Here is a 12770-nt window from a genome sequence, read left to right as displayed (position 1 = left end):
AATTAGCATGCCATGGAGTAGGAGCACAGAGATGTCCTGTAGGACATGGAGTTAAGTGTCTAAGCTAGCTATACAATTTGTCTTCTGCTTGAATAGCCTGAAGGATCATCTGTATGTACTTGATGGTCTCTTAGACCACAAGAGACATCTTTGGCAAAGAGAGAAAACTTCAAGGAAAAACTGAGACTTCCTTTTATTTATATGAATGTTTTTTTGGTCATTCTAAAGGATCACAAATTAAATCTAGTCAATTATAAAGAATTGAGAGGAGCTTCTTGGAAGATCGAATCTGCATTTTCCATTAGGGTACAATTAGTTTTGGAGAGTTGTGATTGCAGCATAGCCTCTCATTCTCCAGTCATTCTACACACAACTCTACCTGACATTAGCTGGGTGTCAAATAGCATTTAAGCCAGTTTATTACAATTGGGTTATATGATTCTTCATCCAAATACAGTGTTGATATTAATTCATTATGTGAAGGAAGACAATGTTAAATTATCAAGGGTCTTTCTTATATTGGGAGAGAATTCAAGCTAACACTAAAAGTATTTTTCTGTGATGCGGTAATAATGTGAGTTTTCAATGCAAACTGTGTTCTCAGACTGGTGTTTCAATCTTTTGACAATTTGACATTAAAATTCTTTTGTCACTTAAGAGCCAGAATTTCTCTTTATAAAATACACAGAGGCCCCTCTCCCTCCCATACAGGTCTCTGTTGCCCAAGCATGTGTTTTTCTACCAGTTATGTGTGTGATGCAGATGATGATGGGAGTTCAGTGTGTCCCTGGCTAGCAAAAGAGAACCTGAACTTCCCAGGAATCTTAAACTTTTCTTCCAAAACAAGACTTACGCCTTCTGCCCCTCTGTCTCCTTCTTGCCCAAAGAGGGATCTGGGACATTCTCACTCCTGGGGGATTCCTCTTCAGAATACAGGAGTGTTTAGTTTGGTAATGTAGCTGTTGTTTTCATCCAGACCTCCATTTATTTTCACTTAACAGTTTGTGTTCAAGGACATGCATTCTACTCCCTTGGTCTGTGACTAAGTAGCATTAAGTTGTAAGAGAAACAAGGTTCTCCAGGGCTGGGAGTATCTTTTGCCTGATTCATACAGTGAGAAAAAAAGAGGGCAGACTTTTAGATGCACAGTCATGTATTCTGGTTTATCTTGGGTCAGAAAACCTGTGCATTTTTTCTAGCTTATCAGCTCGTTTAATGGAAGTTACAGACCTTTCTGGGGTCTTGGCTGCTGCTACTTTTACTAGGTCAGAACTTTCCTTCTGTCTCTCAGCCACCTCAAATGCTTGAGCCATCTTACTCCTTGGAAGTGCAGTCTGATCTCTGCTACTAATCTTTATACTTGTTTCTCTTCCCTTAGTAAGCTTCATCTATACTTAAACAGTGTGACTGGAAAACCAAAAGGAAAATCTGATGCCAGGTGCAAGATAGTACATCACAGGGCTGTTGAAGCTCAGCTTTGATTGTTAGCTTTCTCTAATGCTTTCAGCCCTTTTGGAGGGTGCCAGGGAAGTGGGGTGGCTGATGAAGGGTCTAAGCACATGCTTCATAAGCTTGTGTTAGATAGACATTGCTTATCATGGCCCCATTACAGCTGGCCTTCATTCAAGCATTACTCAGATGCTACCTTCAGATCTCAAATCCTTTGGGTTATGAAAAACAAAGACTGTGCTGTAATTATTTCTGAAATATGAAAAATGTCCAACTCTGATGGCCTGCCTTGCCCCTTGCATCCAGCTAATAAATGATCTCATTTGAGTAAGGTTGTGGTAAATGTAACATGTATATGTAGTTTAGGCCTCTTCTGCATGAGTGAGAGACTTGCTTGATTTTTTTTCCCTATCCAAGGTTACTTCAGATGCTTGCTGGTAATGATATTGTAGTGAGCTGACTTATCTGCAAGCATGCCCATGGTTTGTGATGGGAGAACAACACAGCAGGTTATATCAGTAGAGGCTGTTTTTTTCAGTCAAATCATAACCTCTGCCTTGTCTCCATTGTATAGACGTGGAAGCAGTTTCCACTGTAGGCAGCTCTTTTAAAATGGACAGTGCATCTCTTCAGTGTGCTGTAGTTTAGTTGCCTTTGTTTATCCTGTTCTGAAGATACTTGCAAGATTGTTTCCACATGCAAGCACTTCTTAAATACACAGTTGGTGAGATAAATTTGAGTGTGCTCAGATAATTACTTCATCCATCATAGGCAAATCTATAGCTAGCTGGTGTCTGAATCATAATTTCCGAGTCAGTGTTGAGATCGACAAAGACAGGAGTCATTTGTTTAATAGTGGAAGGGAGAGAGAGAAAAGCTGTCATGTCTAGATCAGTTTTTAACATCTCTGCCCTTCCGCAGTGCACTCTTGTGGATGAATACATGAGAACTTCTCTCTGCAGCACTTGGCCATCACAGTGGAGCTGCAGCAGATTAGGGAAGGGTCCCTCCTGACTTTGTAAATGCCTTTTTTTTTTCTTCATGTCTTACACTGTTCATGCACTCTTCTGTGCACGTCTTCAAGCCAAATTATTACAGCACAGGAAAGCGGTGTCTAAGACAAAAGTTCAGGCTTCTGTTCATCCCTTCTGGCACTCTTCCAAAGCAATTGGCCACTCCTGGCTGTAGCTGAACACGCAACTGTAGCTGAGCACGTAGAGACATAGTTGGTTGTATTATAGAGTAGCTTTGGATATTGACTTTAGGATCCGTATTTATGCCTATATTATGAAATAACTTCTGCTAATATTATAAATTACTTAGCGAGTATTTTAGTCTGAGTATCCTCTCTGTGTGTATATTCTTTGTTTACATTTTGCCATACTAGTCACTTTACCTCAAATGTTAAATTTCTCTGTGGTTGTAACAGGCGGTCCTGTCATCTTCCCCACACTCTGGGAATGGGATGTAAAGAGTGTAGTCTCTCTCATGAGCATGTTTTTCCACCCTTCAGAATCAGTTTCATGTCTTCATCATGTCCTTCTCCTGCTCTCCTGGTTTTTAAGCAGACTGTTTTGCTTGTAATGCTTCCAAAGTGACTGCTCATACTGTAGGTTTGAGGAAGAATACCAAACAGTAAAATGGATAAATAGACAGGATGTTTTGTCACTTCTAATTATAACTGATGACAAAAGAAAGCAAAAACTCTTTTGTCAGGAATCATGAGTAAGTGGACTTGCATTTTTAATTAAAGCTGAAAATGCAAAGTCTTCTTTCTGAGATACGGGTCTGATCTTTTGTAGAGCTACAAAGGTACAGTGGAGAAGAGATGTTTCTTAGGGTGTAGTTTCAAAATGGGCATAAGTTCAGTAGGAAGCCATCAGTTCTCCACCTCCCAACTGCATATTCCCTTCAGCATTGTTGTTTGTATAGTAGCAAATGCCTTTTGAATAACAGGAACGTTCAGGATTTGGATCACCATACTTAGCCTGGCTGATCATTCAGCCCCAACTGCAAGTGTTGGGATAAGGCAACAAGAGAGATCTGTGTAGCCAGGAGAAGGGAAGAACTGTCTTTTTCCAGCATGAACTGGAGGTGATTTGTGTCCTGACCTATTTCTGAAGAGTACTGTTAGTTTTTCACTTGCTGTGTAATGACTTTCCAAGGAAAGAGTGAAAACAGCTTTGCTGGAGACCAACTTAAAAGAAAAAAACCCAAGATTTTCTGGCAAGTTCATGTTTCCCAGCTCCTTCTGCAGGATTAATGATTTTTGACAGTGTAAATCTCTTATCTCCATTTAAAGCCTGAGAAAAGAAGCCAGGTTTGTTGGGTGGTAAATTACCCTGCACTGCCCAATTTGTATGCAGTAAAGAAAGTACTGCTTAACAATGAATAAGCGAGCACTAATGTTACATTCAGAGATTATTTGCATCAGTGCAAATACGGAAATCAAATACTAAGTTTAACATGTCTTTTGCAACGTACCATCTGTTTAGCCATCCCATTGCAACACATCTGTCTAGGCTGTTCATCGAGGCTGAGAGAGAGCTTCCAGTGGTAGATAACTGGGGGTTCTTTCTGAGCAGAAAGGGAGCTGTTTTATTCTACTTAGCTTTGTTGTTTTCCTTCAGAGCTTGATAGAAGTAGAGCATATATGCTGGGTAATAAACGCAAGCTCCGTTCTGTCTCTGCTGGGTCCTCAAGGGAAGGAGCCTGGTAACAAGTGTGTGGTCTCAAAAAGAAGTAGCTTTGGAGACAGGTTCCTGGTCCTGTTCCCGGTACTGTGTTGGCTCATTTGTAAGCCACTTAACCCTTCTGTCTTTATTTCATTTTTCCCTATCTAAGTGCCACCTGACAGGGATTCTTGACTTATAAAGTATTTACTGTTGCTGTGCTGCTTTTTAGACAAAAGGTAGGGTGATTTAATATGATATTAAAAGTTGAGGGGAGGGAGGGTGGGTGGCTTACATATATTTAAAAGAACTCCTAGCACCAGTGCCTCTCTGGTGAACTTTTAAACTTAATTGGTATCACATGAGTTTTATGCACTTCAAAATAGCCAAATGGCGTATTCCAGAAATCCTGTTCTGAAATTCTCAGACCCTTGGAACAAGACTTGTCCCAAGGGCAGAGCTTCAGCTGCAATTTTAGGTTTCCTTGTGTCAGGTGGAGCTCAGTACATACATTGCTGTCTTGCATGCGTGTCTTCCCTCTCCATTTGTGTTCATGGACATGTCATGTCTATCATAAGGCCTATTATGTTAAACTTGCCTGACTAAAATACTGCTTCATGTTGTAATGTCATGGCAATAGTATTTTTTAGAAGTTGATTTGAGGGTCGTGTCCTACAGCTGACGATTTTGCTTGTAAACTGTACAAGCTTTTGGTTGAAGGGAGGAGCTTTCTGTCTTAACTAATGTTCATATGCCATCAAAAATGCGCTTACAAACTGAAAGGAGATGTGCACAGACTGTCAGGCTGAATTGGTGGTGTGGGTGGTTCTTGGCAAAACGTATGAGCCTCTGAAGCTGGCAAAGAAATTTTTAACCGTGGTGTCACAAACTTGATGCGTTAGCAACAGATGTCGTTTTCATAAGCCTCTGCTCTCTTAGGGAGCACAGCATGCGAGGGGTGTTCACAATCTGCATGCAAAACGCACAGTGGTTGATGGCATGAAGTCATGTCTTTTAATACACGCTGGCTAGAGGAGCACCTTGGTGTAACATTGTGAAGCTTTGGCTTTGGGGCTTAATTAGACCAAGACGACAGAGCTGCGTGTTGTGCATGGAAAGTCTGTTTGAAGAATGTCAATGAACTGAAAGTCAGAGCAGCCATTATTTTAAAACAATACTTAGCTCTTACCCCATGTGGTTTTATTTGAGAGCTGAATGCTGATGTGAGTGAAGTGAAATAGGAGAATCCTGTGCTTTCCATCCTTTTTCTTTCTTCTTTTCCATATGCATTAAAAAAATTAAAATTCAGGAGGGACGTGAACTCCACTGCATTGGTAGAAACTATTTCAGATTAGTAAGGTAAAATGTGACTGCTCTGCTAGTGCACAAATACTTCATCTAAATTTAAGTCACTTGGGGATGAGAGCCCTATAGTGCACCAGGGGCAATTAAGTCTGGCAACTGTTTTTAAAATGTTGAAGATGGTGGTAGTTCCTGAAAAATTAATGGGGAGTAAAATTTTAAAATAATAATAATATTGATAATAATAATAATGATTATGAAAAAAACAAACAAACAAACAAAAACAATTTAGCATTGTAACTTAAAAAGAGAGAGGAGTGTGTCTGGCCTTGCTGAATAGCTGTTACAGTCTTGTCAGCATTTCAGCATCACCAGAATGCCTGAACAAAGAAAGAACTTGCACTGGTCCCTCAGCGTTTTGGTGAGGTATAGATTTATTGGGATCTGAGGGAGGTGGGGGACCAAAAGCTGTGGCTTTGCATGAGTTGGCATTTCCATTTGACATAATCATTCAGAGATTTTTGTGACTCATCCAAAAAAACCCAACCAAATGAAAACACAGCAATCTGGGTCTCAGCCTGAAATTAATTTGCTTCACAGAAACAAAAGGTTTTGAGTTATACAAGTACAAATTTTCCTTGAAGAATATTGTATGTAAAGCCTTTTTTTTTTCTTTTTTTTTTTCATTTGTTTATCTCCAAAACAGGTTCATTTTTTAAAATGAAAACTTGAGCCTTCGGTCCCTCCTGTGGACAAATAGCCTTACACAAGGTCTTGTTTCATTTTAGAAAAATGAATTGCTGCGCCGGTGGGGTAGTATTTGATTGCTTTAAAAGTTCCTGTCAGTGTTTTATTTTTGTTTTTCATTTGTGGACTTGCTGTGCCTTTTGCCCGGCCATATTTAGTCTGCATACTAAATGTTAGTCTGCCCAAACATTTTACTTTGTGCACTTAGCTTTTTTTTTCCTTTTTTTTTTTATTTTCCTTTCTCCTTTTTTTCTTTCTTTTTAAATTTATTTTTCTTTTGCTTTCACCCAGATGTATTTTAGACCGAGACAGACTTTACTCCGATGGGCCGGATTTTAGTCCGTGCACTAAATTTTAGTCCGCAGACTAAAAATAACCCGCGGATTATTTACTAAATTGATTCCCTCACTGAGAACTACAGAGACCTTAAAACTCCCGGTGAGCTGTACACGCGAGGGGCTTCACGGCTCACGAGTCCCACTGTCTGTCCGTCCTCCCAACCCTTCCCACCACGGAGCGCCGGCCCGGCCTTTCCTTGGCATTGGCACCCTGCGGCGTGGAAGCGCTGGCATCCCCGTTGCCGTGGGCGGCAGCCGCTCGTGTAGTTCTCGGTGGGCGAATTGGGCAGCTTTCCCGGTGGAACTGTGTTGAATGGGAAGAGCTGGAAGACCGCAAGGGGGTTACGCTTTTATTTCTTAGGGCATTATTCCAAAGGGAGGTGGGAGGGGACAAATTGAGAGGAAAAAAAATTTCTTAAGTAATGGGTGTGACGGGTATGAGGGGGAATAAACCCGCAATAGAGAGAAATTCAGTCCATACCCGCACTCCTGAGGTGGTACATCCAGTTCCTGAAGAATCCTAAAGAGATAACGCCAGCAAACAAAATCCAGTGGCGGGGGAAGTCAATCCAAAATGGAGAATAATCCGCGGCGGCCTGAGGCACTCGTAGCTCATGCAAATTAAAAACATCCAAATTCAAAGTACAGATCTCGGGTTTTTTACCTTCTCTTCGCACCAATTAAAAATTGCTAGGGGTTTGGTTTTGTTTTTTTAAAAAAACAAAACAAACAAACAAGAAAAACAAAACAAAGCAAAAAAGAAAAAAAACCAAACACAAAACTGACCCAAAAAATTTGCATTGTATCTCTGGGAGAGATTTACAAATGGGATGCACCTTTGGGGACAAACTAATCTGGCCCCATTGTCTGTGTGTGGACATTTATATCCAGGACTGAGGACTGAAAATTCTTTATGATGGGAATTCCAATTACCTTTTTAGTTCAAGTTAGAGTTTTGATTTCAATTTTTTTTATTTTTTTAGTAAATGCACTGGCATTGGAACATAAATTTAATACAGAAATGTTTCTATACTATGCCTCACCATTGCACAATCAATTTTTTGGCATACACTGTGGTGAAGTTGGACTTGCTGCTATGGAGACTGATGTTTAAAGTTTCTAATTGTATAAACATTTTCTATGTCCCCCACACCATGGATTTCTTATAATATTGGCTATATTTTTCCTTGCTGGACTATTCTCTTTTGGATTGACTCCCCCTGTTTGGATTATTTCACTGCATTATCATCTTTAGGACTCGTCAGGAACAGGACATTTCACCTCAGGAGTACGGGTATGTACTTAAAACATTTTTTCAAATTACTAGGCCTAGCTTTGAAAAAGAAGAAAAAAAAAAAAAAGAGAGAGAAATGCCAGAAGTGGAATATTTGAGTTCAAACTGCATCCTTGAGGCAGCAGCCAGGCAAATACTGTAACACAAGGTCACAGAGATGAGGTGGGCACAGACCTGTAACTTGCTTCATGCATTAGTCACTGTTTGTTGCAGGGAGAGGCTGTGTGGGGCCTTCCAAATTACTTTTTACTTTTTCCCTCCCTGGTTTGAAGCAGTTAGGGCAGACTTAGGGAGCCATCTACCCGAAGATCCAAAGGCAGGCTGAGCAGTTCTCAACAGGGTTTAGGAAGCAGATGTTAGGGTTTTGCTGACTTGAAAATAAGTTTAAGAGTGGATAGTAAGAGTACTCCTTTTACAGATGGCAGATTTGTGACTTTCTGCCTATTAATTTGCTCAAGATAAGGGCTTGTCATCTTTGCCGTAAGGAAAAAAAAATAATTTTTTTCTTTTTTAAATCTGTATAGTAGCTAATACGTGAGCTGTCCTGAGGGAAAAACACAGCCAAGAGTCAAGTACTTTAAGTTTTAAGCTGTTGTAAATCAAGCCTGTTAAAACATCAGTTAGAAGGTACATGAAGGAGACCTCAGTATTTTATCTTCATGTTAAATACCAAGCAACTTCGCTCCTGTGGTTTTACCTAGAGACATACTCATTTGTGCTCCTTACCATAGGGTAAAACCCAAGCTGCTTTCTTCTCTTTTTTGCCTTTTTTTTTTTTTTCCCCCCTTTATAATTGGAGGCAGTCTTGCGTTTTGTTCTGGTCAGGCTGTGACTTGAGAGTCATGCTTGCATCCACTTTGTGCTGCAGTCAGCAATCCGAGCTCTGCAGGCAGCAGGTCTTGGCACTGAGCAATTTCTGCTGCCCCTCTCTGTGATGGTACATTCATGGCACAGTGGTTAGCAGAAGTTCTTTGCCAGCAGCTGTCGCAGCAGCTTTGGCCATAGCATTAAGCGAAAGCCTTCCCTTTTGTCATTATAGGCCTCCTGTGAAAACTTTTGTTTGTTTGTTTTCAGACACCTGGTAATAGAAATATATTCTGCACATTTGGTACCTCACCCTTTGAATCCCCAAGTCAGGATTCCCTGCCACACTAGTTAGTAAGGCACACACTGCAGCAAACCCTGAGCTCCTGACCCAGCTGGGCACCAACAGGATAAAATTTCAGTCCCTAGAGAACCTAGCATTTGTGTTTGATTCTCATTCACAAGAGCATATGTCTTTGGTTTAAAACCTACTTAAAGGGGTGCCTGTGCAAGTTCCTCATCTGCAATTAATTAGCATGTCATGCACTGATTTTTTGTTGTTGTTGTTCCTTGGTGCTGTGTGGCTTAGGTTCACCTGCACTGGTGTAGAAGCATTTTGGATTAGCTCAGTTTTCATTAAAAATGCTGGCATCGGAATTTTAACACTCGCACCCACTCCCACTGCCTTTTCCCCAGCCTGCAAATCACCTGCAACATAGTGAGAAGTGCTTGAGGGGACCATCCAGGTCACGTACATGATTAACTCATATTTTGGTTTTGACGTAATGAGAAAGGAGGATGGGGGTGTGATTAGCAGTGGGTAGAACCATTCTTAGAGGTTTAAAACAAAGCTGCAATGAAATACTCCTTTTTTGTAATTGTTCAAGGTAAAAATCTGTTAGAGTACAACAGTCGGTTCTCTTGACACAACTTTCAGCTGTTCTTACAAAACAAACACCAAATGTGCAGGAATTATCCCAATAAATTTATGGGAATGAGTTGCCAGAATAAGGTCACAGAAGGACTAACTTGCAAATTAGAGCTAGACGTTTCCTGCACCCCACCCGCACTTTCCTTGTTGTTCTCCAAAGTTGAACAGCGGCCTCCATAGCAACAATCTGACCTGCCTGCCTGCAGAAGTCCATGTTAGTAAGACTTCGTTCACTAGCCAAAAAAAAAAAACAAAACACAAAACAAAATAAAACAAAACAAAAAAAACCACAAAACTGTAGTGGGGTCTTAATCAATTTTTACATTCAGTGAATCCTGCTCATTTGAACCCTCCTCCCCACCTTCACTCCACCCCATATGCATGGCTGATAGCACCCGTGTGTGTTTGTCATGATTTTTAAGTGAGTTTCCCCTCCATTCTTGAAGTTGTTTTTCGGAGTGCGCTCTCATGAAGTCTCTTGCTGGCATTGCACCTTCACTCTTACCGCAAGACCTTGCAATTAACCCTTTCTCAACCCCAGGAACTGGATTTCCCCATCCTTACTGGAGGACTTTGATTAGGACAGACCACAAGTTTGTTCCATCTTGTTGGGCAATGAGAGGTTTAATTGCTCTGACTTGCTTCTGGTCAGCAAATAAAAGAAACATACCCAGAAAACCTGTTTCTCCTTGCTTGTTTCTCTTGTTCTTTCTAGGTCTTCCGGCCCCGCACTCCACCAGAAGCGATTGCGCTATGTAGCCGCCTGTTGGAGTACACCCCCACTGCCCGCCTGACTCCCCTGGAGGCCTGTGCACACTCTTTCTTCGATGAACTACGGGACCCAAATGTCAAGTTACCAAATGGGCGAGATAAACCTGCACTCTTCAACTTCACCACTCAAGGTAGCCTGTGAGCGTTGAAGGATCCCTTCTTTAGGAAGCAGCACTGGGATAAGCGTTTGCTGTAATGCAGGTGTCGCTCCCTCAGAAGTAAAAAGTCTCCAAGCAGGACTAAAGTTATTAAATTATTAACCAGCTGTCCACCTTAGAAAGGGAGGAAAGGGACTATAAAAAATGGTTTACCGGATTTTTCAGGTGCCTGGTGCCTTTGATTCAAATTTAGTGCAGGGGACCAAGGGTTGTTACTGTTGGATTGTCTCAAGAAGACTTACGTTGGCAGTTCAGTGTCTGCAGCCTTGCTTGATAGTTTTGTCTGAAATATCACAGTCACTGGACTGTGGAGATCAGATTATCATTGTGGAGATGATCCTGCTCCTTTCATACCTGAAATGCCATAGCAAAGAGTAATGCGTATTAGGTCTGACAGGGAGGTTTGTAGTCTTGCTGCCCATTTTGGTTCTGGATCTGAGATTAAATACAGAGGCTTTAATGTCCCGATTTTACATGCTGTACAGGTCATCTGGCATTACAATGATTCAGTCATTTAGAAACTGTAAAAATTATGGATAACTAACTTACTTGAAGCCAGACTGGTATAAAATATTAAAACCATTCATGTATTTTTTTCTATAGAAGTCAGAAATGTAAAATTGATACCCCCCTAGAACAGTTTTGCCTGCCAAGACAGAGAATGTGAGAAGTTTATTTACGCTAGTAAATAATTTTGCCATGATACTTTTTAAGTGATTAGTTGTCAGTTCTCTCTTTGAGCAATAATGCATTTTCTGTTGTCTAAAGACAACAGTCTAAAACACCTTTTGGCTCAGTTAGCCTCAATGTAGTTTTTCTAACTCTTTAGTACATACAATACCCATCTGCCAAAATGTGAAACAGAGCCCTCTGCTTGAACATATGGAACCCTTTTATTAAAAAAAGGGCAGAAGGGAGAGGGACAAAATGCCTTGTATCTGTACAGATCAATATTTTAAGCTGCCTGGAAGTAAATTTTTAATTTGTTTTGAGTGACTCCCTTGCATAAACTGAATATATTGAATATACTAAAACATTTCTGAAGGATGAGCACCTTAAAGCATTCAAGAAAGTATCTTGAGCTTCCAGGTCACTGTCCTCTGTGCTGATTCCTGCATTTGTTGTTACAAGTCTAGTAGTTATGCTACAGGTCCTTCTTTGTTACAGTATTCATTGTCTTTTCTTCACACACTAAGGTCATCTTCAGTAGCTAAGATAGTTTTGATCCCAACATCTTAATACTTCACTCCTGTACTGTTTTCATTTCTTTATTAATTGTTTCTTAATAATTGGGCCTATCTATTACATTAAAACAACGATTTTAAAACCAGTTGGAAAGCTCTATAGGGAGTCTTTTTAAAAATCCTCAGGGGAAAAATAAATGTATGTATTGGGAATGTGTCCCTGGTTTCCCTCCACACAGTGTAGGAGCTGCTATCCTAATGCTCAAAGAAATTTCAGTCTCATCCTAGGGAGCTGATGTCCCCTCCCCTTGCACAGTGACTTGTGGGAATGGCAAGATAAATCAGTTCTAGTGGAGCAATTTCCTTAAGATTCAAAAAAGCAGGTTTCTGTCATCATCAGGTGCCAGTTTGACCATCTAAAAAGGGCAGGCAAAACAGAGGCTGGTCAGTAACACATTTCCAAATAAGCACTGTTGCACATGGCCAGCCAAACTCAAAAAAACCCCAACAAAACCAGAGTTGTTTCTAAGAAATAAAGAAATTGGTGCCATGATTTTAAGACCTTTGAAATTAATAAATGTGCAGTAATGAGGCTCATGTAACAGCATTCATTATTTCAACCTGAAGGTACACAAGATGTGGCCACTGTGCAGTCCTTGCTCTTTAGCCAGACTGTGCCAGGTCCTGTCAAATTTGCTAGTCCAGAAATCCCAACTGGGAAATACATCAGGTCATTGGAAATCAGATGATGACTCATGTTAAGTAATCTGGTAATTTAAAAAGTAATGAAAGACATCCTTTTGTTTTCAATGTCATTTGTTTTCAACAGGCAATATTAAGTTTTAGAAGGAGTGTTTTATTTGGCTGTATCCAGTTGCCTGAAGCTCATAAAACAGGAGGTAGCTGAAGGCAAAACTGTTAGAAATAACAAGATAAATCCGACCATTTCATATATTGGCTTGATTTTCAGAAAAAACCTAAGCCTCACACCAGGTCTGCTGATCTGTGTGCTGCTGTTCAAATAGAGTCTAGAAAGAAAGCAGTGAGAGTAAACGACAGATAGAAATCATGGTCTTTGTCTGCCAGCCTTAGTTGCGGGGCATGTAGGTATTCATTTTAG

At 40.5% G+C, this 12770-nt stretch overlaps 1 protein-coding gene across 2 annotated transcripts in view; it reads left to right on the top strand.

Moving 5' to 3' along the window:
* The window catches only part of GSK3B (glycogen synthase kinase 3 beta), a 153717-nt gene that overhangs the window by 125656 nt on the left and 15291 nt on the right, over positions 1 to 12770 (top strand). The window contains exons 9-10 of one of the 2 annotated variants that reach the window (XM_051615257.1): positions 7764 to 7802; positions 10253 to 10439. In XM_051615257.1, coding sequence (XP_051471217.1) covers positions 7764 to 7802; positions 10253 to 10439 — 226 coding nt within the window. The remainder of the gene's footprint in view (positions 1 to 7763; positions 7803 to 10252; positions 10440 to 12770) is intronic. The other variant, XM_051615268.1, reaches the window with a different exon arrangement.

The sequence above is a fragment of the Apus apus genome, chromosome 1, assembly GCF_020740795.1.
Source record: "Apus apus isolate bApuApu2 chromosome 1, bApuApu2.pri.cur, whole genome shotgun sequence".
Classification (NCBI taxonomy): domain Eukaryota; kingdom Metazoa; phylum Chordata; class Aves; order Apodiformes; family Apodidae; genus Apus; species Apus apus.
Note: the sequence above shows the minus strand (reverse complement) of the source record. Positions and strands in the feature narration are given on the sequence as shown.